Consider the following 25,852-nt stretch of genomic DNA (forward strand, 5'->3'; position numbering starts at 1 on the left):
TTTCTCCTGGGTTGAGACCTTGAGTACATATCTTGTACTTTGGTCTCTAAAGTCAACTGAGAATAGTAAATATGACCAATGATTGGTCATTGTATTTGACTCTGATGCCTCCTAGTGGTCAATATGAAACGGTTACAGAACGAATCGCTACGCTTGTGGAGCCTGCAGTACTCCTTGAGAGTTTGAATACAATTCAGAGTTGCAAATTTTTTTGTGATCTCATGGGATATATATATATATATGGTCCTTGCATTCTTATGTTCCTCCATAAGGGTAAAGACCATGTTCTATAAGTAGTTCCTCACTAAACTTGCAGCCTGCAAGTCACCAGAGGAGGGTGTCTGAGGGAGATTCTGCGCTGCTGAAGCTTCCTGTTGTCTCTTCTACCCACTCTGCTCTGCTTCCTCTTTCACCTCCTCCTCAAGCATCTCCTCTTCTTCCTGCACTGGCCTGCTGCTTTTCCTCCTCACGCTTTTGGTCAGTCGGATGAAAATGTGCTATTCTGTTGGTTTTCGTGCTGCATGTTTAAGCCTTCCTGCATGAGTTTTCATTGGCTCCTTTTTCAATGTACTTCAACATGATCAAATTGGTAAAAAATACACTCTTGAACACAATAATACAGACATAAATACATGCAATACTTAGTTGAGATACATTAAAAGACAGAGTTTCCAGACTTTTGACCCAATTTTTATCATACAAAAAAGCGTAGATGGTTTATATGGGTTTATAATTATAAAGTGATGTAAATCAGACACACTGTTATTCAAGTGAAACACCTCTGAAAGCACTATCCGGAAATCCACTAACTGCTATTGATTGAATACCGGCTTTTGGTTATATCTGTTATTTGTTACTGACTAGCTTAGATTGGGTTGCATGCTTTCTGTGAGAGAAGAGTGATCTTTAGTGATCTTTAAAGTTTAAACATACAGTACCAGTCAAAAGTTTGGGCACACCTACTCATTCAAGGGTTTTTCTTTATTTGTACTCAATTATTTTCTACATTGTAGAATATAGTGAAGACATCAAAACTATGAAAATACACATCATGTAGTAATCAAAATATTTTATATTTGAGATTCTTAAAATAGCCACCCTTTGCCTTGATGACAGCTTTGCACACTCTTGGCATTCTCTCAACCAGCTTCACCTGGAATGCTTTTCCAACTGTCTTGAAGGAGTTCCCACATATGCTGAGCACTTTTTGGCTGCTTTTCCTTCACTCTGCCGTCTGACTCATCCCAAACCATCTCAATTGGGTTGAGGTCGGGGGATTGTGGAGGCCAGGTCATCTGATGGAGCACTCCCTCACTATCCTTCTTGGTAAAATTGCCTTTACACAGCCTGGCGGTGTGTTGGGTCATTGTCCTGTTGAAAAACAAATGATAATCCCACTAAGCCCAAACCCGATGGGATGGCGTATTGCTGCAGAATGCTGTAGTAGCCATGCTGGTTAAGTGTGCCTTGAATTCTAAATCAGACAGTGTTACCAGCAAAGCACCCCCACACCATAACACCTTCTCCTCCATGCTTTACGGTGGGAACTACACATGCGGAGATCATCCGTTCACCCACACCGCATCTCACAAAGACACGACGGTTTGAACCAAAAAAAATCCAATTTGGACTACAGACCAAAGGCCTGATTCACACAGTCCCCTCTGAACAGTTGATGTTGAGATGTGTCTGTTACTTGAACTCTGTGAAGCATTTATTTGGGCTGCAATTTCTGAGGCTGGTAACTCTAATGAACTTATCCTCTGCAGCAGAGGTAACTCTGGGTCTTCCATTCCTGTGGTGGTCCTCATGAGAGCCCGTTTCATCATAGCGCTTGATGTTTTTTGCGTCTGCACTTGAAGAAACTTTCAAAGTTCTTGAAATGTTCCGTATTGACTGTCCTTCATGTCTTAAAGTAATGACGGACTGTCATTTCGCTTTGCTCATATGAGCTGTTCTTGTCACAATATAGACTTGGTCTTTTACCAAATAGGGCAATCTTCTGTATACCCCCTTACCTTGTCACAACACAACTGATTGGCTCAAACGCATTAAGAAGGGAAAAAAATCCACAAATTCACTTTTAGGAAGGTACACTTGTTAATTGAAATGCATTCCAGGTGACTACCTCATGAAGCTTGTTGAGAGAATGCCAAGAGTGTGCAAAGCTGTCATCAAGGCAAAGGGTGGCTATTTGAAGAATCTCAAATATAAAATATATTTTGATTTGTTGAACACTTTTTTGGTTACTACATGATTCCATATGTGTTATGTCATAGTTTTGACATCTTCACTATTATCCTACAATGTAAAAATAAAGAAAAACCCTTGAATGAGTAGGTGTGTCCAAACTTTTGACTGGTAGTGTACATGAAGTACATTCTAATCACTCCCAGTTATTCTAATCACTCCCAGTTATTCAGCAATACAGACAGCCCCGGGAGACTTTGTGTTGGATCTAGGCATCTTCCTCTTTTTTGTTTATTCTGAATTTTGTTTTTGTAGTTTCAAATGGCTCTTTTGCTACTTGTTTCTATTCTGTTCCTGTCTTTTGTAACATGTTTGAAGTCTCCAGTTATGCTTTCCACATGTTATTTTTACTTCAACTCATTGTGTTGTCAGACCTGAGTGTATTTCATAGAAACTTAATTTGTAAGTTCAGTATTTGAAAACCACACTAGCCAATTCTCCCAGATCGTATGAATAAAACAAGTGTCCTCCTAAAGATTTGACTGCTCTCTGCTTGTAATGCTACATCTTCCATCTGCCCTCCCTCCCCCGCTGGCTTCACATAATCGACTTCACAGAGAAAGCTCAGGCCCAGATTCTGGATGTCTCTCCCTGACGTCCAACGGCTGTTCACTTCAGTTAGATATCACAGGCTGCACAGTGAGGAGTCTCTGCTTTATATAACCAGCCTGCTGAATATTGCTTCTGCTCTCTATTTCTCTGTGATGGCCTTGAAGAACTAAAGGGGAATATGAGATGCTAGATGTCTTCATTAAGCCCAATTCACTTGTCTGAAGTATCCCTAACACAATAATATTATGTTTGCTGTTGTGTGATTGTGAAAGTGATGTTAGTAATACTAAATCAGCTTTCTATCAGTTTACAGTGCCTTAAAGTATTCATACCCCTTGACTTATTCCACATTTTGTTGTGTTACAGCCTGAATTCAAAATGGATTAACTTGATTTTGTTTCTCACCCATTTACACACAATACCCCATAATGACAAAGTAAAAACATATTTTTAGAAAATGTTGCAAATTTATCGAAAATGAAATACAGAAATATTTAATTTACATAGTGCCGTGAAAAAGTATTAGCCCCCTTTCTGATTTTCTCTATTTGTGCATATTTATTTATACTGAATGTTATCAGATCTTCAACCAAAACCTAATATTAGATAAAGGGAACCTGAGTTTACAAATAACAAAAAAAGATACTTATTTTATTCATTTAATTAACAAAGTTAAGCAACACCCAATTCCCCTGTGTGAAAAAGTAATTACCTCTTACACTCAATAACTGGTTGTGCCACCTTTAGCTGCAATGACTAAATGCTTAATGTAGTTGTTGATCAGTCTCTCACATCGATGTGGAGGAATTTTGGCCCACTCTTGCATGCAGAGCTGCTTTAACTCAGTGACATTTGTGGATTTTCAAGCATGAACTGCTTGTTTCAAGTCCTGACACAACATCTCAATTGGGATTAGGTCTGGAATTTGACTAGGCCATTCCAAAACTTCAAATTTGTTGCTTTTAACCATTTTCATGTGGACTTGATTGTGTGTTTTGGATCATTGTCTTGCTGCATGACCCAGCTGCACTTCAGCTTCAGCTCATAGAGGCTGGCCTGGCATTCTCCTGTAGAAGTATCTGATACAGAGCAGAGTTCAGGGTTCTTTCTATTAAGGCAAGTTGTCCAGGTCCTGAGGCAGCAAAGCAACCCCAAACCATCACACTACCACCACCATGCTTGACTGTTGGTATGAGGTTCAAACTGTGGAATGCAGTGTTTTGGTTTTCGCCAGACATAATGAGACGCATCTCGTCCAAAAAGTTGACTCAAGTTTGTCAAAAATCACCTGGAGGCACCTGGATGATCATCAAGACTCTTGGAAGAATGTTCTATGGACAGATGAGTCAAAAGTATAACTTTTTGGACGACATGGGTCCCATTTATGCCTGGTAAAAACAAACACTGCATTCCACAGTAAGAACCTCATTTGCAAAAGTAGAGAACATTTGAAATAATGGGGCAAATACTTTTTCACAGCACTGTCGGTATTCACACACTTATTCAATACTTTGTAGAATCACCTTTGGCAGCGATTACAGCTGTGAGTCTTTCTGGGTAAGTCTCTAAGAGTTTTCCAGACCTGGATTGTGCAACATTTGCCCATTATTCTTTTCAAAATACTTCAATCTCTGTCAAATTGGTTGTTGATCATTTCTAGACAACCATTTTCATGTCTTGCCATAGATTTTCACATCAATTTAAGTCAAAACTGTATCTCAGCCACTCAGGAACATTCACTGTCTTCTTGGTAAGCATCTCCAGTGTAGAGTTGGCCTTGTGTTTTAGGTTATTGTCCTGTTGAAAGGTGAATTCATCTCCCAGTGTCTGGTGGAAAGCAGACTGAACCAGGTTTTCCTCTAGGATTTTGCCTGTGCTTAGCTCCATTCAGTTTCTTTTTTCTCCCTGAAAAACTCCCCAGTCCTTAACGATTACAAGCATACCCATAACATTATGCAGCCACACCTATGCTTGAAAATATGGAGAGTGGTACTCAGTAATGTGTTGTATTGGATTTTCCCAAAACATAACTTTTTGTTCTGAATACAAAGTGAATTGCTTTGCCAGATTTTTTGCAGTATTACTTTAGTTCCTTGTTGCAAACTGGATGCGTGTTTTGGAATATTTTTATTCTGTACAGGCTTCCTTCTTTTCACTCTGTCAATTAGGTTAGTATTGTGGAGTAACTAAAATGTTGTTGATCCATCCTCAGTTCTCTCCTATCACAGCCATTACACTCAAACTGTTTTAAAGTCACCATTCGCCTCATGGTGAAATCCCTGAGCGGTTTCCTTCCTCTCCGGAAACTGATTTAAGAAAGATGCCTTTATCTTTGTAGTGACTGGGTGTATTGATACACAATCCAAAGTGTAATTAATAACTTCACCAAGCTCAAAGGGATATTCAGTGTCTGCTTTTTAAAAACATCTCTACCCATCTTCGAATAGGTGCCCTTCTTTGCGAGGCATTGGAAAACATCCCTGGTCTTTGTGGTTGAATTTGTGGTTGGAATTCACTGCTTGACTGAGGGACCTTCACAATTATCTGTATGTGTTGGGCACTGAGATGAGGTAGTCATTCAAAAATAATGTTAAACACTATTATTGCGAGTGAGTCCATGCAACTTGTGTGACTTTTTAAGCAGATTTTACTCCTGAACTTACTTGCCATAAAAAAGCGGTTGAATACTTTTAATTTGTAATTAATTTGTAAACATTTTGAAAAACATACTTCCACTTTGACATTATGGGGTATTGTGTGTAGGCCAGTGACACAAAATCGCAATTTAATCCATTTAAAATTCTGACTGTTACTCAATAAAATGTGGAAAAAGTCAAGGGGTGTTCATATTTTCTGAAGGCACTGTATATACCTGCTGCTTCATTCTGAAGTGGAGGAGTACTTCTCTTATTTACAGTATTTGCTGAATTAACTGATTCTCTTTAATATTGAAAGTCTGACCGAATGGCTAGAGACCACATTCTCCTCCCCATCACATCACCATTACTCATCACACTACAGTTCTACTGTTGTTCTTCATCGCAACTTAGATGAGACATTGCAGATTTTGTTTCTTCAATTTTTACGATTCTCAACTGAAAATGTCCTCTTGTCATCTTCCCTCCTGTTGTGCTGCAGGTGGCCAACCTACTACACTGGAAGAGATTATGGAGCAGGAGGAGACAACTGCCTCTGTAGTCCTAGACTCTATGAGTGATGTCCAGGAGGACGACAGCAGCCTCAACCTGTCAACAGCAGACATCTCTGTGGACTCTGAGAGAACCGAGGGTGTCTCTCCACCCCCGGACGCCCCGCACGCTGAGATGGAGAACTCCCCACCACCCGAGAGCGAGTACCCAGCGGGGGAAGATCAGTCTTGTGATCTGTCCTCAGATGGCAAGTACGAACTCTAGCAGATAGTCCTACACTATGAATTAAGTAGTGCCTCTTTGACTTGGGTTTTTGCATTGCTTTTCTTAACTCCTGTTTTTGACAGATTAGTGCACAGCATGGTGAAAAACGCTGAGTGCACGGTTCCCATGCTGAGTGTGGAGATGGACATATCTGAAGCAGCAGATGTTGGTAGGTTTACAAGTAGTGATGAATTCAAGTTCCTAATGCGTTAACTATGGATTTAATGCTATAGCTTTTGTAGCAATGTTGGCAAAATCCATGTCTACTTTGTACTAAATCATGTTTTTTTGTTCTCCAGAAAGCCCTCCATACCAAGCTGAGGAAATAAGTGGTCAGACAGGTTTTCCATGTGAAGATTCCACAACACAAGATGGGGCCAAAGGTGAATGCAGTACTGAGAGCTCTCCTACTATCAACCCACCAGCAGCCCAGCCGGTGACACAGAGCACAGGAACACAGGCCTCAGATCATCTGGACTCTGACCCGTCCTGTGATGAACGACCAGTGGCCACCAGCACCCCCTTTCTCCCTGCTGAAGATGCCCAGGTCCAAACTAATCTCACGCCGCCATGTCCCGTGTCACCACCCCAACAACAGGAAGTGCCTCCCCCTGCCAAAGCCTCTACCTCTGGAGCGGTGGGGCAGAAGAGGGACATGTCCACATCCACAGAGGAGCTGCTGACCACTGCTGAACCCATCACACCTGCCTTATCTCCTGCCTCTGCAGCCCATCAGGGCCAAATGTCCACTGAAAGTGCCCCAGCCCCACCGAAGCCATCCAATGAGCTGACCAGGGACTACATCCCCAAGGTGGGGATGACTACGTACACTATCGTGCCTCAGAAGACTCTGGAGAAACTGAGATACTTTGAGGTGGCGCTGACGTTGGAGTCCCCTCATGTGGCTCTAGAGAAGGAAGTAGACATTGGTTCACTTGAACTCAAAGACTGCACTACACAGGCTGAGCAGTTACAGGTCAGAACAGAACAGACAGAGCTGCCGTCTACTGTACCTAGGGAAGACTCTCAGTTTCAGCAAGTCCACAGCACTACTACTAGTGAGAGCACTGTAAATGGCAACGTGATCGAGTCTATTCACTCCCCCTCAACACCAACAACAATACTTCCTGCAAGAGATGACAAGATTCCATCCCCTGCTAGTGGTGGAGACCAAGCAGGCTCAATAGCAGAGGTCAAGGAGATGAAAATTCCACCCGCAACTAAACCCAAGCCTGGCTCTTTCCGCTTGCCGCAGCACAAAAGAACACCTGGTTATTATGTAACCTCAGCTGCAGTGAAAAGTTTGAGTGCCAGTCCTGACGCTGGCCAGAGGGAGGCTCCAGGCAGTCTAGTGGCAGCAGCAGCGCAGGCCCTGCAGCCAGTAGGGGGCAGCTTCCCCCCTCCTCCTCCTCCGGTGCAATGGGACGAGGAGACATCAGAGGGCGCTGAAGTAATTGATGTAGAGCTGAGGCCAAAGGAGGAAGAGAACAGAAGTGTACCCCCTCCACAGCCCAGTCCCTTCAGGGCGCCCCCATCCCCAGGACTGAGCCTGGAGAAACTGAGGAGTTTTACTGCTCCCAAACCCTACTCTCCTACTACCCCATCCCGCTTTGCCCAAGCTGTATCTTCGGCGGTCAAAAGGTCCCAGTCCTTATCCACTGGGTCCACCTCACCATCTCCTCGCTCGCCACCATTCTACCCATTCACAAGCCGCTTTTTAGTTAAAGATCCTAAAGGAACAGATAGGGATAAGGTGAGTAGTTGCAGATGTTTTGTGTCATGTTCTTTCTATTAGACTCTGTTTTCTCTATATTAGAACATACAGTAGTAATCTGGATATTTATCTAATTCAATTCAATTCTAAATGCTTTATTTATCCTACAAGGATAGTGTATCTTCACAGCTCACTACACTGAATGACAAAAAGCAAAGTAGTTGCTTTTCTCAACATTTTGAGGCTCAAATGTTAATTGCTTTGATACTTGTATTTAAGTTCAAAGCATAGGACTACTTTAAAAAATACTTTGCAGTAGAATTGAATATCTCATCACAAGATGATTAAAAGTGATCCATGTTTCACTGGCAGTGCTATCTCTAAACAATTGGCTACCCTCGGATGAACTCTCCAGTCTGCTGTTTTCCCATGTCCTTTAGGGTCAGCTTTGAGACTGTTGAATAACACAGGAAAGGGGAGGTGTACTCCTCTCTGAGAATGTATATACCATTTTCTCTCAATGGAATTGGAACACTCTACAATAAGCTTTTGTTCTGAGGCTGAGTGTGTTTTTTCCCCCGTGTTGCCTGGTAAACAATCCTAGCTGCTTATCCCACCTCTTAGACACCTTGACCTGTGACACGTCCCCTCCCTGAGAGACGGTGCCGGTGTGCCTGCGTGTCAATGATGTGCCTGTCCCTGGGAGCCAGTGGGGAACACTTTGTATCTCCTTGTTAATAGCCTGAGTGCACGTCTTTTACCATAGTTATTCCTGAAGGACTCTGTACCGGGCCTATACCGTATTGTACAGGTTGTTGACGTATGTAAAGCATGTACAGCAGTGTCTTCTTTCGAGTTTCTCGGTATTGACTGGCACACTCAGTTCTGAGTCTTGATTGATTATGTACATTGTGTCTTCTCTGCTGAGCACAGGGCAGTGACAATAGAGATTGGGTGAAGGACACAGGCTTGGAGCTCCAGGGAGGGGGGGGACCCGTGCGTTTCCCAGCCAGTGACATGACTGTTCAGATGGCAGGCCAGAGTGACCCTGAGCAGCGCCTCAGTACGTGTGGAGAGGAGCTGAGAAGAAACGGATCAACAGAGACATCTACAGTAAGTACTAGACTGTCACATAACATAGTGTTATAACATGGTGTTAAGTGGGGAGGGACTGAGACAGTGTCATATTGCAACAGTGTCATATTACAGTAGGGAGTCTACGTACTGTAATATGACACTGTCGCGGTCACTCCCCACTTAACATCATGTTATAACACTATGTTATGTGACAGTCTAGTACTTACTGTAGATGTCTCTGTTGATCCGTTTCTTCTCAGCTCCTCTCCACACGTACTGAGGCGCTGCTCAGGTTCACTCTGGCCTGCCATCTGAACAGTCATGTCACTGGCTGGGACACCGCACGGGTCCCCCCCTCCCTGGAGCTCCAAGCCTTTGTCCTTCACCCAATCTCTATTGTCACTGCCCTGTGCTCAGCAGAGAAGACACAATGTACATAATCAATCAAGACTCAGAACTGAGTGTGCCAGTCAATACCGAGAAACTCGAAAGAAGACACTGCTGTACATGCTTTACATACGTCAACAACCTGTACAATACGGTATAGGCCCAGTACAGAGTCCTTCAGGAATAACTATGGTAAAAGACGTGCACTCAGGCTATTAACAAGGACATACAAAGTGTTCCCCACTGGCTCCCAGGGACAGGCACATCATTGACACGCAGGCACACCGGCACCGTCTCTCAGGGAGGGGACGTGTCACAGGTCAAGGTGTCTAAGAGGTGGGATAAGCAGCTAGGATTGTTTACCAGGCCACACGGGGGAAAAAACACACTCAGCCTCAGAACAAAAGCTTATTGTAGAGTGTTCCAATTCCATTGAGAGTCTAGTACTTACTGTAGATGTCTCTGTTGATCCGTTTCTTCTCAGCTCCTCTCCAAACGTACTGAGGCGCTGCTCAAGGTCACTCTGGCCTGCCATCTGAACAGTCATGTCACTGGCTGCCCCTCCCTGGAGCTCCAAGCCTTTGTCCTTCTCAGACTACATTAATTTATGTATAATTGCGTTGAGTTAAGTTTAAAGTTTGCTCTTTTTTGTATTTTTAGGAGCCCGATGTCCTGCCCTCAAGTCTGTCGGTGCCTGAGCCCAGGAAAGAGGAATAAAAACTTTGTTTGATAGTTTTAAGACCTCTGTTGCTAGTCTTAACAACAACCTACAAACTATAAAAGACTACTTTTCTGTTTTGTTATGAGATAAATTACTGTATGTCCTCCACATAATTTTTGTTATTATGAAATAATTGTATATGTATTTTTCCCAATTGTGTTTGAAATTTGATTCATATTGGACTTTTCAGCTGTCTTATTTTGTCAACAAATATGTATATTATTAGTTTTAATATTGAGTTGTAATTTTCGAGGAAATACAGTAGCCTATTTAGTACTGTATATAATTTTGAAGAGGTCAATAATTGGACTGACCTGAAAGTGGTACTTATAAATTCCTCAGTCCATTTTTTATTTTATGTTACTCATTTGGTTTTTATAAAGCTGTGCCCGGACATACACTGGTATGTAGAGATTTCTCTAAACATATAATGCTGTTATGAATAAAAGTAACATTCACAGTATATTAAAGTATTATATTGACAATCAAAGAGTATCTCACTGACAATTTTTTTTCTGAATGAGTTCAACACTAATTGCAACCAAATCATATACAGTAGACAATGTTATTAAAAGTACAAAGATCCAGTAATTGAAATTAAGTTCATAGCATGCTGCAACTATGCAACTACAATTATCCCATCACAATTAAACGGTACAAAACAACATCACATAAAAAGTAAGCAAGTGTAACCTGATACTTCTCTCTACAAGATTGAAACCTTTTCAGGCAGGATCTCAGCGCGAGACCTCTTTCAAGTAAAACGTGAGGGCTGTGCATGACGTAACGCTTGAGTAAATATAAACACCTGTCTAGGGAGAGCGCATGGGCTAGATGAGCACACACCTAAAGGACTGCGATGAAGACGAGAGAGGAAGCGATATGCAGTAACGGTGCCATTTCAGAGAACAGCAGGTATTATATTACAATAAACGATGCTCTGGGGAGCACTGGCATAGGCTAATTGTTGGAGTTAGACAGAGTATAGCTAGCCTACTGTGTAATTATGTTAATGTCGATGGTTACATGGTGTCCTCGACCTATCCATAGTGTTTTTAGATTTCCTTTGATTATGTTGACTCAGAATCTTATTTTCTGACAGACGATGTGTGTGGTGCATGTTCCTGTGCATCGTCCCAGCAAAGGTAAGACACGTGCAGCCTACCTGTCTTGTCTATGTCATAGAGGTTGAGGTGAAATAATTAAGCCTTTAAAGCTACAAAGAAATTCACATAGAAATGGAATGATAGTTCTGTCATTCTAATTGAAAACAAGTGTAAGAAGCAATGGTGTGCAACTGCAGCCCATAATTCGGGCGTTCCTGCATGTGGCCATTCGTACATCTGCAGGAAAGCGCGCCCACCCCTCTCTCTCTCTCTCTCTCTCTCTCTCTCTCTCTCTCTCTCTCTCTCTCTCTCTCTCTCTCTCTCTCTCTCTCTCTCTCTCTCTCTCTCTCTCTCTCTCTCTCTCTCGAGTATCCCATTGTTTCCTTCATGTACACCCCCCCCACCCTCCAATTGGTTCCTGCTTGTGCCACTTAAGTTTAGTTTTTACTTTCGGTTTTGTACACCAGCATCAAACAGCTGAAAATACAATATTTTTGGTTATGGAAAATGTATATCACAGCGGTTTAGATGGTACAATGATTCTCTACCCAATGACTGCTTGTTTTGTCACAAACTGAAATTAGACGAACTATTACAATTTCTGCAACCAGTAAATGGCGGAGCGATTTCTGCATATTGCATCTTAAATGTGAATTGAAAAGTTATGGAAAAAGATAACTAACCCTTAATTATACAGTCACAATTCAAAACATAATTTCAACAATCTTCAGCAAATATGTTTTACTTTGTCATAATGGAGATTACAAATAGGCTACTATAGTGCTTTATTTCACACAGATAGACTACAGTAAAATGTCACTTCAATACCATACTACTGCCATCTGGTTGTCATTTGTAGGAAGTTACTGAGTCATGACCCGACATTGAAACCTATATGAGCTACTAGCCTACTTGTCATTAATTAGAGCAGAAGGCCATATAGGGTGCAGTCACCTAAGCATCAGTAAAGAAATAATGGTATCCAATTATAGCACTTAACTGACCATGACTAAATGTGTAAAACATTTAATTACAAATGTTAATAAATAATTTATAATGTATTACTTAAGAAAATGTCAACCTGTTATTGGTAAAATATAATAATTATTAAATTATGTAGCATCATGCCTTCACTTTTGGTCTTGAAGGTAGTAAGTTTGAAAGAAGCATGATCCAGTTGGTGCATAGCCGGTAGGAATTAAATAATAAAAAATACTAATAAATATATTTTGCTTCCAAACCCTGACTCAGTAGGTTTGAAATTCATTGCTGGTTATTGCCTCTTATAAAATTATTAAAGAAAGAGTGTGTATTTTTAGTAGTTGATAAGGAAACCTCTAAAATAACCACGTAGGGCCTATCTTCTGCAATACACTGAGGCTAAAACCTCTTCAGCCTAGAGCTTTATTACACTCTCTGGGAACAGGCTATGCTGTACAGATTTAGCTCATTTTATCTACACGTTTCAATAATTTTCTCCTAGAGTTGCAAAATGCTTTGGCTGCTCAGTCATGCACATAATGGCTCATACAACATTTCTCTCTAATCAACTACATTGTCTTGGTTTTTGTGAATCAGAGCATTTTGTTCAAACCGGGACTCCAAGAAATTATAGATTGCGGTATAATAGCTGTTCTCTTTTCTGCGTCAATAGAGGATGAAGCATTAGAAAAGAAAGCCAGCTCGCTATTTCAATTCTATGAGGTTCCCCATTAGAGCAGCTGATGTATTGTAGCCAGCTGGGACTGGGAGTGTGTGGTCAGACTGCTTAGTAAGTTGTGCTGTAAAGGTCAAATGGGTGAGAGAGTGTGTTATGTGTGCTGTGTTTCTAATGCGCAATTGTGTTTCTACGTAACTGTCTAAGAATAACTGTTTCTGCACTTTCCATAAGCGCAGTATCTAGCATGTGTGAAGTATGCTGCTCCAAAGATAAATAATTGATGATGATTATGAGGAGAATGTTTGCTCAATTACTTCATATCCTAGCGAGAACATACAGTCTAGGGGCTAGATCATATATTGATGTCAGTCACACTGTAAGAGCCCAGACCTGTTCCTGTTTGTACAGCTACAACATAAACCACCCAACCTTGATGAAAGACACCTAGGCTTTGTTTGTCTTTGCGAGCTTGTCATAAATTATATTTTCCTTAAGAAATCATCTGTGACACTGTAAATACCACGTTACTGTACCTGCCCAACTTGTCTCAGTAGGAAGGCCAACCTAATGTAGCACGGATTGCAGCTCACCTGTCCTCCCAATGTCAATCATGAATGTCAGGTGAGTGGGACTAGGATATTCTGTAAGAACAATGGACTAGGAAAAGACCAGCACTACATTACAGGTTTGTAATGACAGTACATAAGTGTTGATGTAGCTATGCTAAACTCTATCATTAGCTCCAAATAGAAACCATTGAGACTTCACTGTATTTCCCAACCTGGGGTGTAGGCTAGACAAGGCAGACTGTTCTAACAAGGCCAGGCTAGTGCTGTGGACAGTCTTAGTGTTGGATCGAGAACTGAGAGGGGATCACTTTCAGTGGGGCTGCTGAATGTATGAGAATGCAATATGACCTCTGGGAGACAGAGCACTAATATGGCTTTGTTTCAGTACATGTACTGTATGTGTAATGACAACAACAGTACCAGTCAAAATGTCCTCGACACACCTACTCATTCAAGGGTTGTTCTTTATTTTCACTATTTTTTACATTGTAGAATAATAGTGAAGACATCAAAACTATGAAATAACACATATGGAATCATGTAGTAACCCAAAAAGTGTTAAACAAATCAAAATATATTTGAGATTCTTCAAATAGCCACCCTTTGCCTTGATGACAGCTTTGCACACTCTATGCGTTCGTATGTTCGTTAGTCACGCGATATCTCAGACAGCACTGTCCCGATTTTGAGAAGACTTGGGTGAATGATGCATCTTGCCATAGAGATCCAGCATTTACAAAATTACAATGATTGGTCAGATCTTGGTGCTATAACAAGAGATTGAAAATGCAAACTTTGAAATGTCACGCCCCCTCACCTTGTTTGACTTAAAGCCATGCAATTCAGTACATAGGTCCTTCTTCTCATAAGGAACACATTTGCCTCAGGGACCCATAAGGTCCGCCATGATGGATTTTTCACCATTTTGAATTTTTTGAAAAACACTTAAACCGCTACTCTTCTGGGACCTATCTGCACAAAACGTTATATGTGGCATCTATGGAAAAAGGTCTCAACGCAATATTTTCCAGACAATACCTAAAACAACATGGCCGCTATTGAGCAATAAACATTCACGTGGGTGTGGTCTGGCACATAAATGCATATAAATCAAGGATATTGTAACACAATTTGGTACATGTTGCAAATACTGTCAAGACTCAACATATGTAAGAACATTAATATTGACTGCACGGTGGTGCAGTAATGGGCACATGTTTATATCTCTTGATCTGTTTGACTCAGAGTGGTGACATTTGGCACTCATGCTCAGGGATATGAGTCAAGCTAACCCACGCGATATCTCAGACACCACTGGCCCGATTTTGACCAAATTTGGGTGAATTATGCGTCTTGCCATAGAAAGTCGTCATTTACAAAATGTCATTGTGTTGGACAATTAGAAAGCATTTGCATTGACTGATAGCAGGATAATATGTTTCAGGCCAGGGTTATTTTTGGACAGCTCATTCTGCTCGGCCTCATGGTGTCCTTGTCTCAGACTTTGCTTTTGTAGGACCCCAGTTGGATCGTTTGACTCTCTCTTACTGTCTTTTTGTCTTCCTCTCTCTCTCTCTCTCTCGCTCTCTCTTTCTGACACACACAATACTAACCTCCCGAGTGGCGCAGTGGTCTAAGGCACTGCATCGCAGTGCTAGCTGTGCCACTAGAGATCCTGGTTCGAATCCAGGCTCTGTCGTAACCGGCCGCGACCAGGAGACCCATGGGGCGGCGCACAATTGGCCCAGCGTCGCCAGGATTGTGGGTTCGATTCCCACGGGGGGCCAGTATGAAAAAATAAATAATGTATGCACTCACTAACTGTAAGTCATTGGGCGGCGCACAATTGGCCCAGCGTCGTCCAGGGTAGGGGAGAGAATGGCCGGCAGGGATGTAGCTCAGTTGGTAGAGCATGGCGTTTGCAACGCCAGGGTTGTGGGTTCGATTCCCACAGGGGGCCAGTATGAAAAAATAAATAATAATGTATGCACTCACTAACTGTATGTCGCTCTGGATAAGAGCGTCTGCTAAATGACTAAAATGTACTGCACTATTGTGCTGCTTATGCGATAGACTAGTGTCCTGTCCAGGGGGTATACTTGTACATCAAGCTGCCTCACGAAACAGGAGATGGGCTCCTACCCTACAGAAACAGGAGATGGGCTCCTACCCTACAGAAACAGGAGATAGGCTCCTACCCTATGAGCCATTCCGGCTTCCACAAGGCTCGTTTAAGGCTACTTACTTACTTAATTACTTACTTACTTACTGCTTATGCATTGGATGAATAAGCATGGGACTATTTACATTCACCTTAACAGAGACTTCAGCAGTAGCATGTCACTTCTGTCATTTATTTGATTGTTTCCTGTTTTTTTTTTTGTGTCATGCTTTGTCAGTAGTTCTCTCCAGAGAGGGGGCCTTTCTTATGATGGTGTGTCTAAGTGAAAAGGTAATCTAAGCCAGGTGGAGCTGTGTTATTGTGACAGTGCTGTTAGCTCAGGCTCATTTACACTGGGAATGCATTGCTGGAGGCACACAGCTCCCTTTCATACAGATCTGTCTGATTTCCATTGAATTGCTAGGGGGCTGCTTAAACAACTGAGGACCCATAAGGCTCTGGTCAAAAATAGCGCACTATATAGGGAATAGGGTGCCATTTGGGACGCACACTGAGACACAGGAGCCTCTTCAGGGTGAGACTGAAGCCATGTTCTTGGAATAGATGCTCAGTGTCCTCAAGAAAACCCCTTAGAGCTTGTTTTGTTGTTAACTGTGAAAATACACAATGATGGGCCATTTGATGGCTCTCGCGTTGACTGGAATCCAAGAATCCAGTGATAAGAAAAGCAGAACATACTTACTCATATTTACTCAAAACAAGTGATATTCAGGTAGTGGGACTTGTAACCCATTTGTTCCCACATTTTTCCCAGACATGCCACTATGCAAATCTTATGCCATTTGCAGATTTGGGGAGTAACAGATTACATGTAAAAAAATAAATAAAAAAAAGCAAATATATTGTAATCAGATTACAGATACTTTTGGAAAAACTAGATAATTACTTCTAGGATTACTTTTAAATTCAGAAAGGATGTTTGTAAGAAAATGATTTGACACCTGTTTTCTCAATGACATTCAAATCAGCATTGAAAAAAGGCACAATTTTAAGTTTATTCCGCCTGAGTCTGACCACAAGTCAGAGACCACTATGATGACACACCAAATTCGTTTGAAGGATTGCAGGAAAAGAGCAGGAATAGGCTTTTGTAGGCTACAGTACAGTCCAAGCTATGTCTTCCAATGGTGCGACGGCTGTCGGCATCCAAAGATTATCTAATTTTAATAAAGACTTGGAGGTAAGGACAACAGCAGTGGTGTAGCCTATGGGCGCAACGGATAACACTTATTATTGATATCTACATAGCGCATTGATGTGAATCACACTGCTGCTCTCTCATTTAGCTATATGCACCTTACGGATTGTGGTTGTTGTGGATGGCTGTTTACCTTCCTAATATTGAGTTGAACCCCCCGTTTTGCCCTCAGAACAGCCTCAATTCGTTGGGGCATGGCCCATGTTGACTCTAATGCTTCCCACAGTTGTGTCAAGTTGGCTGGATGTCCTTTGGGTGGTGGACCATTCTTCATACACACGGAAAACTGTTGAGTGTGAAAAACCCAGCAGCGTTGCAGTTCTTGACACAAACTGGTGCGCCTGGCACCTACTACCATACCCCGTTCAAAGGCACTTAAATCTTTTGTCTTGCCCATTCACCCTCTGAATGGCACACAAACACAATCCAGGTCTCAATGCTTAAAAATCCTTCTTTAACCTGTCTCCTCCCCTTCATCTACCCTGATTGGATCATAGCTTTCACCTGGTCAGTTTATGTCATAGAAAGAGCAGGTGTTCCTAATATTTTGTACACTCAGTGTATTTGTGTATTTTACCCAAATGTTTTTCGACCAGTGGACAGCCAGTGAAAAATGTGCTCTTGCAACAGCTGCATAGTGCGGATCCCATCCTATGGAATAAAAGTTTGAGGGATTTCCTCCCTTCCTCCGTAGTATTGTGTTCCACATACTGTCAAAAACAAGTTTAATTTAAGAAGACCACGAGTGGGGCTTTTATTGCTCAATCTAATTTGTGCTGATAAAAAAAAAAATCCATAGGCCTAACGGACACATGCTCAAACTTGCACACTTTTGATAGACTTAAACAGCTGCAAATTATTGAGATATCAAAGTGTCACCAACAAAAAAGTTAACAATCGGCCTATAGCAAATGCAGCATATGGCATTAATCTTTCACATGCAAATAGCACTTTTCGGTAGTGCTTAAATCATGCCATTCCATGAGAGCAGCATTTATTTTTCAACTCGAAGCAATGAGCCCATCAGTCCTCCATGACAACAAAATCATAAACAACAGAGTAGGCAAATACGTTTTAAGTTTTTGGGTTATGCTCAGGTAAAATAATTTTTGCTAACATATTTCCATGTCCTATTCTTGAAGATCAAGGGGTATTAAATGAACTGGAATGACTGGAAATCTGACAGACTTTGTTAAAGATAAAAGCCTAATTGTATTAGTATCTGTAGTAGAAAGGAATGGGTTAGAAGAAGCCTAAATAACCAATCCATAAAGTAAAATGCAACATTCATTCATGGCCAGCTATGTAAACTCTAATATTGATTTATCCTGCAATAGATGTCGTTCAATTGGTAATATACATTTTTGTCTTCTTCTAATGTCTCTGAAGGGGAAAGTAATATATTAAAAGTAACTGAAAGTAATCCGATTACGTTATTGAGTTTGGGTAATCCAAAAGTAATGTTACTGATTACAATTTTGGACATGTAACTACTTACTGTAACAGATTACATTTAGAAAGTAACCTACCCAACCCTGGTCATTAGTAACCCTAACATGTAATCCATATAGATTTTTTAAATATATTTTTATAAAATATTGAAAAGAATGTAAACAAGTATGTTTTATTCTCGGTCACAATTGTGACCGATGGGAACATATACAGTGGTGTGACTATAATACAATGAACAGACATTGACCCCTATTCCTCAGCCCCAATATCTATATACCTCCGCCCACTTACCCACACACCTAAACCCAATTAGCCACACACCCCCACCCTGTTACCCCCATGCCCTGACCCTAACACCCACATGCCAATATCCTAATATTGATACAATCAAGTACCGATACACCCATATCCTAGCCCTAAATGCCCTATTTGTTACTCATAGACTCCTTTGCCAATACTCCTCATCCCTGTTACTTGCCTAACTCAGCCCTGTTACCCACTTTCCTTTGGCCTGTATTCCCTAAGTCACCAACAGTAACCTATCTAGCAATTTGCTGCACACCCCAACCCTGTTATTTGCATATCTTAGTCCTGTGACCTCTGACCTGTATACGCTAATCATTTCATAGATAAACTCATAGTACAGTTGTGTAACACATGTGCCCCAGCTACATTAAACTTTTTTCCTACCACAAACTTGTTACCAGAAAGAATTTCAATGGACAATAGACGTTCATCCAGACCCAGCCATATGAGCCTTGTGTATCCCTACACCCCATTACTCATGTAAACCAGGTAAATCCATGGGCATACTCCTATAAAATAGGTGTACCCTAGTGCCCAAGCCTCAACATTCATACAAACAAGGTCTACAGTTGTACTTCAGCCCCAATATTCTTACAGACCAAGTGTTTTTTTTGTTTTTTTTTACAGGTCTACTGCTACATGTCAGCCCCAATTGTCATAGAAATAGGTGTACTTCATCATTTCAGCCCCAATATTCATACAAACCAGGTCTACACCTGTTCTTCAGCTCCAATTTACATACATTTTACATTTACATTTTAGTCATTTAGCAGACGCTCTTATCCAGAGCGACTTACAGTTAGTGAGTGCATACATTTTCATACTGGCCCCCCGTGGGAATCGAACCCACAACCCTGGCGTTGCAAGCGCCATGCTCTACCAACTGAGCTACACGGGGCCCCTACAAAGTATGCACCTGTGCTTGAACCCCAATAGTCATCTAAGCCAGGTCTAAATATGTGCCAAAGCCTGAATACTCATAAACTGTAAACCAGGTCTACACCTGTATATCTCGGCCCAAATACCCATACAAACCAGGTTTACACCGGTGGCTATGTCCCAATACTCTGATAAACCAGGTCTACCCTTGTGCAAGAGACACTAAACAAACCTATTGAAATAAAATATTTGTTACATTATTACACTAATTCAGTTTATGGGTCTATACATGGCCAATCCCCCTGAAATAACAAAATATATCTTTCTACCGTCAAAATCACTGATTTAAACACACAGTATGTAAAGGCTAATGGATAATTGTAAAATCATCTTGATCAATTATATCCATAACCCAACTCAACTTCAATCTACTGAAAAAATTAAGAATCCGCTATGATTAATATGTTAGAGCCACTGTATTTTCCCATTGGTCACAAATGTGACCGCTAAGATATGTTCATATACCACCAGCATCATGGATTCAATGTATTGAAAATGGAAGGCACATATGTAAACTAAACCCTTTAAACATTATATTTAGAAAGAAAATTTACAATAAAATGTAAATGTGAAAATATAAAAAAATGTCAATAATGTATTTGTTTTTTAAGCTGTTGAATACAGACTTCTGGTGCCAAATACAGTATGTCTGTAAAAGTACACCTTGGAGATTTATGCTTGTTGTCTTGTGACCATTAGAGAAATCATATAAAACGTATCTAAATCATACTAGACACCTTAATAATGCATAATATATTACTTATTTGTTGATAAGTACAACTTTAACTTCTCTAGAGCCTGTAAAGTACAAACATATTTCCACTAATGTGACCAATGGGAGTAAATTGGTTAATAGCATTTGCCATAAAAAAAAATTGCGATTTAAGTAGCACTTTGAAAAGTTGCTCCTGTACAGGTAATGGCCACTTTTCAGTTTTGAAGCACATAACATTAATAATCACCCTCAGCAGCCAACAACAAATTAATGTTCAATGTCTACTTACTAATAAAGTAGAAATAGTCATCATTGGCGTTAGAAACATTTGCAAAGTTTTGTATGGAATGAAGAAGTTCTGTCATCTAGATTTCAGCAAGCTAAGTAAACTGGTACTGCGACCAGATGTTACCTTAATCACATGCAGGCATTCATTATCTACAGTAGCCTCTCAGCCACAGCCCAGTCTCTGTTACACATTACCTTTCAGATAGATGTTATCACGTCAACCACCGCCCCACATAATGCCTGGCTGGCTGTCACAGAATGACACAGCCTACCACACCACAGTCCACCACATCATGGCTGAGTCACTCTGTCTGGGATACTCTCCACTTCGACATGCATCCAGTCCAGCACAGGGCTCAGTTTAAAGTGCAATTGGGACCTCAGTGCGAAGTCTGTGACAAAAGGAACAGTTGGTATTACAGTCTGGTAGCCATCCAGGACTCATTACAGAGCTAAGTTACATACCAACAACTAACAACCCTTTGTGTAAGTGTGCTTTGTGTGCAGGTCTGTTTTCCAGGTAGTGGGAGAGAAAAAAAACAAAGAAAAAACTAACAAAGAAATAAAGAGGGAAAATTAACAACTACAACCAAACCAGGGGGAAAAAACAGACTTGGTGCATGCATTTTAATACGCCACTGTGTCAAAGCGAGTGCTCATTTGCAAGCCATTGCGTTAAAAATAACTTTATTGTGGTAGATCATGTTTTGGTAGGAGGGTTTATTTTGCCCCACTGGGCCAGTCTCATGGGCAGCAGATGAGCCTTGCAGAGAGGCTTGTGTGTGCTGTGAACAGACAGAGGATCCCAGCCAGCTCTTGCTCCCTCTCTCACTGTGCTCTGCTCTGCTACTGGCCTGTACACTCCATTCCAACAGCTCGTCTCTTTTCTCTGCTCCAGATGATGCCTTGGATATAGCCGGCCCCCATGAGTGATATGAGTAACACACTGGAAGACATACACACCTCTGACAGCCTCGGAGAGAAAGCAGAGATTTTTGGGAGTGGGAAGGGTAATGTGAGTGGCTTTTCCAGCCCATCCCTCATCCCTTTGCATGCTCCTTTACAACCACCAAATGCCCAGCTCTCCAGGACTGCTGTCTGCCAGGGGAATAGGTATGGTTAATTTCTCCTTTGGAATGGCTGGTGTGAATGAGCATGATTTATTGTCACATTTTTCTGTCTAAAACACAAACCTCATAAATGTGTTAGTAATATATATCCCTGCATTTCCTCCAAAAGCCTCAGCGTATCTATCTTAGTTTATACTGTAAGTCACTACTTTAAAGTTAATCTTTAACATATGTGATTAGTAGCTCGTACAATGTGCTCTCTTACAGAGGAATAGTACACCCTTTGTATTCACAGCAGCAGGGCACAGAGGTCCCAGTTGAACATTTGCTGTAGACTTTGTACCGGTAAACGCACGACTGTCAGCGAGAGAATGGTTTTACCCAATTTTGATAATACACTGAAAGAACTGGACTCGTCTCAAACACCTGTTACTTTGCTGCTTGTAATTAGTAACTTAGTAACTGTTGTGTGTTTACATAGCAGTAAGGAAATGTCAATGTGAGCCACCTTTTACCATTCAAGGCCTTCAAATCAAATGTATTTGTCAAATGCGCCGAAGACAACAGGTGTAGACTTTACCGTGAAATGCCTTCACATATAAACTGTGTTAAATCTCAATTTCATATCTTCTCATGATACTAATGGAAAATGTGGTGATGCTTTTGTCAGCCCGGTCATTCCCACACGGACAAGGTTACTTTTTCTGCTAGATTTTGATATGAACGAATGAAATGGACACGCTGGCTGCGTTTTGTGAAGTGAACAGCATAACGGCCATCATGACCGCTCCCTCATACAGACACTATCAGAAACCCATGTCAGATAAACATAAGGATTATAGGCCTACACTGTATTTCAGTTGTGGATTCACTATGCATGAACGGGGCGACCCAGCTCTACAGAGTGTAGCCTATACATAATGTATAGACGGGAGCCAAACTGTCTTGAATAATGTCAAGTTTAATGGACTTTATGGTAACTTAGAGAGAGCCAGGATCCAAGGGCTCTTTCTAAGCTGCTCACTGGTGAGGTGGAGGGTGCAGTGTTATCTATCGCCTCATCAAAGATCTGTTTGTCGCTCGGCTGGGTGTGTCGTCTGACTGGCTGAGAGCGGGAGGGGGCAACACAGTCACAGACATGGCCAGTGTCACTGTCGGTCAGCCATGTCTGTGTCTGTCTGGAAGTATCAACTGTTCAGTCATACTGATCCCCTCGAATGTACAGAAGACACATATTATTCACAACAAAGGCACAAACAATAGCTAGGAGGTATACAGTAGAATCTGGCAATACACACGCTTCAGTTTGGGTGTAGGTAGAGGCTAAGAAGATCCCATGACTCGCTGTAGGCTCCAGACAGACAGCCATCCAGCCATCTAATATATAATTGCAATGACATTACCATGAATGCCTCTCTCTCGTCATTCCAGATGGAAAGACTGACCGACAGACAGCATATTGTTTGTGTTAAGAGTCAAGCTCCGTGGTTGTCAGTATAATGTTTTATATACTTATTCTTTCCCTCTCCAGGAAAATTAAAGAGGGAGAGGAGTCTCTGCTGGCTGCCCCTGTTCCAAGCCTTTTCCCAGAACTCATTCCCTCAACCGTCTCATCACTTGTCTCCGATTGTTTATTACCCTGGACCAAAAGTGGCGCAACTCAGGTGAGCAGATATTTTATTTTATTTTACACAGACATATAGAAAATACAATGCCCCCCTGTAATGTTTTCCAGTGAAAACCTCAGGCATTACATGTGATTCTAAAAGGGATGACACTGCCAGATAAAAAACAAGCCGCAAGACACGTGTAAATTCAAATTCTCGCATAACTCGGTCATGCTTGGCATGAGCTAAGCGTCTAAAACTGTAGGGCGTGAGGACGCAGAACCAGTTGTGTGAGTATGCAAATGAGGAGAAATTAGGAAATTAGAATTCTTCTTCAGCACACTACAGAGAATCCGAAGAACATGTGATTGTGAGATCCTGACTTTGTACCTAGATTCTGCATCAGCAATAGCGTTACAATGAACAACACACTTGTTCTAATGGTACAACGTGTACAACCAAAGAGCTCAGACAAGGGTGGTGACCCAGTATTTATGTAGGCCTATGTGGTGGTGTTGTATCGCCACACTGCCACGCATGCTGTTCTTCACCCTGCCATGGTTTGCATCCCAAATGGCATCATATTCCCTATGAAGTGCACTACTTTTGACCAGCTCTATGGGCCCTGGTCAAAAGTTGTGCACTTCATAGGGAATAGGTTGCCATTTGGGACGAAGCCATAGAGCGTGGTAGAGAGTGTTGACTGTAAAGGAGGTGAATGTGGGGGAGAAGAGAGCTGGCACTGGATCAGCGTTCACTCCTCACTGGACCCTGGCTCTGCTTTGTTCTGCTTGTTCTCATCACATGGAGTTCCTGTGCTTGAGTGAATAATTATTCAGTGCATGCTTGGGTAACACTGTTATAAAAAGAATAATCCAAAAACAATTAATTTGTTTGAGTAAAAGAACATGGCATTAGCCATGGCAAAAGGCATAGAATTGCAGAAAAAGTGCTTTAAAACTGCAAAATGTTCTCTCAGCTCCATGGAAAAATGTGTAGAATTGCAGGAAGTTCGCTTTAAAACTGAAACAATTTCTCTCCGCTCCATGGAGAAATGTGTAGAATTGCAGGAAATTGGCACACTTGGACAATCAGAGAGGGGGCAAATTATTGTGGCCCTGGTGGCACAAAAGAGTCAAAAGGTCTGACTGCAAGAGATGCTTCGGGAAATGGTCACAACGGGGGACCAGTGTGTGTGTGTGTTTCAGGATAGGGGGGTGTATCTGAGTGCCATCAGCTAGGACTTGACATTGGTTAATCAAATCTCTTGCTAAATTTTGCATGCCTTCTCAAACAGCTACAACTGTATATGCATTCGCACATCAAGTCTTCTCTTGAGTTGGACTCGGGGATGGAACAACATCTGAGCTTGTGGTTGTTTGTGGGGAAAGGGTGGTGTGTTTACTGTATGTATCCCAGATCTGTTGCTATGGGGTAATGATGTTGGGGACAATACAGGATGAATCACAATAATTGTTTGCCTAAATAATAATTGCTTGCCAAACATTACATTTTTGAAATGCCAATCCTGGTTATAGGTAACAATCCTTCGTATGAACTGCCAACATTATGATGCATATTATTCGTTAATTGTGTAAATAAATTACGATATGCAAGATTTTTAAATATATATATATATATATACAGTACCAGTCAAAAGTTTGGACACGCGTACTCATTCAAGGGTTTTTCTTTATTTTTACTATTTTCTACATTGTAGAATAATATTGAAGACATCAAAACTATGAAATAACACATATTGAATCATGTAGTAACCAAAAAAGTGTTAAACAAATCAAAATATATTTTAGATTTTAGATTATTCAAATAGCCACCCTGCCTTGATGACAGCTTTGTGGACTCTTTACATTCTCGCAACCAGCTTCACCTGGAATGCTTTTCCAACAGTCTTGAAGGAGTTCCCACATATGCTGAGCACTTGTTGGCTGCTTTCCTTCACTCTGCGGTCCAACTCATCCCAAACCATCTCAATTGGGTTGGGACCGGGTGATTGTGGAGGCCAGGTCATCTGATGCAGCACTCCATCACTCTCCATCTTGGTAAAATAGCCCTTACACAGCCTGGAGGTGTGTTTTGGGTTATTGTCCTGTTGAAAAACAAATGATAGTCCCACTAAGCGCAAACCTGATGGGATGGTGTATTGCTGCAGAATGCTGTGGTAGCCATGCTGGTTAAGTGTGCCTTGAATTCTAAGTAAATCACAGACAGTGTCACCAGCAAAGCACCCCCACACCATCAAACCTCCTCCTCCATGCTTCACGGTGGGAACCACACATGCAGAGATCATCCGTTCACCTACTCTGCGTCTCACAAAGACACTGCGGTTGGAACCAAAAACCTCAAATTTGGACTCATCAGACCAAAGGACATATTTCCACTGGTCTAATCTCCATTGCTTGTGTTTCTTGGCCCAAGCAAGTCTCGTCTTATTATTGGTGTCCTTTAGCAGTGGTTTCTTTCCAGCAATTCGACCATGAAGGCCTGATTCACGCAGTCCCCTCTGGACAGTTGATGTTGAGATGTGTCTGTTACTTGAACTCTGTGAAGCATTTATTTGGGCTGCAATCTGAGGTGCAATTAATTGCCGATTTCTGAGGCTGGTAATTCAAATGAACTTATCCTCTG

At 41.5% G+C, this 25,852-nt stretch overlaps 2 protein-coding genes across 8 annotated transcripts in view; both read left to right on the forward strand.

Annotated features, from left to right (window-relative positions):
* Positions 1–10,604, forward strand: part of cobll1b (cordon-bleu WH2 repeat protein-like 1b) — a 41,804-nt gene extending 31,200 nt beyond the window's left edge. For 3 of the 4 annotated variants that reach the window (XM_041864832.2, XM_041864853.2, XM_041864845.1), the window contains 4 exons: positions 5,941–6,202; positions 6,299–6,384; positions 6,515–7,968; positions 10,054–10,604. In XM_041864832.2, the coding sequence (XP_041720766.2) occupies positions 5,941–6,202; positions 6,299–6,384; positions 6,515–7,968; positions 10,054–10,110 (1,859 nt within the window). In that variant the 3' untranslated portion in view covers positions 10,111–10,604. The remainder of the gene's footprint in view (positions 1–5,940; positions 6,203–6,298; positions 6,385–6,514; positions 7,969–10,053) is intronic. The other variant, XM_041864840.2, reaches the window with a different exon arrangement.
* Positions 10,605–10,973: 369 nt separating this feature from the next.
* grb14 (growth factor receptor-bound protein 14) overlaps positions 10,974–25,852 on the forward strand; it is a 48,548-nt gene continuing 33,669 nt past the window's right edge. Inside the window, exons 1-4 of one of the 4 annotated variants that reach the window (XM_041864790.1) lie at positions 10,974–11,029; positions 11,217–11,259; positions 21,428–21,642; positions 23,131–23,263. In XM_041864790.1, the coding sequence (XP_041720724.1) occupies positions 21,455–21,642; positions 23,131–23,263 (321 nt within the window). In that variant the 5' untranslated portion in view covers positions 10,974–11,029; positions 11,217–11,259; positions 21,428–21,454. Of the gene's footprint in view, positions 11,030–11,216; positions 11,260–20,782; positions 21,643–23,130; positions 23,264–25,852 lie in introns of those variants that run through there. The other 3 variants (XM_041864782.2, XM_041864809.2, XM_041864798.2) reach the window with 3 other exon arrangements.

The sequence above is a fragment of the Coregonus clupeaformis genome, chromosome 4 (assembly GCF_020615455.1).
Source record: "Coregonus clupeaformis isolate EN_2021a chromosome 4, ASM2061545v1, whole genome shotgun sequence".
Classification (NCBI taxonomy): domain Eukaryota; kingdom Metazoa; phylum Chordata; class Actinopteri; order Salmoniformes; family Salmonidae; genus Coregonus; species Coregonus clupeaformis.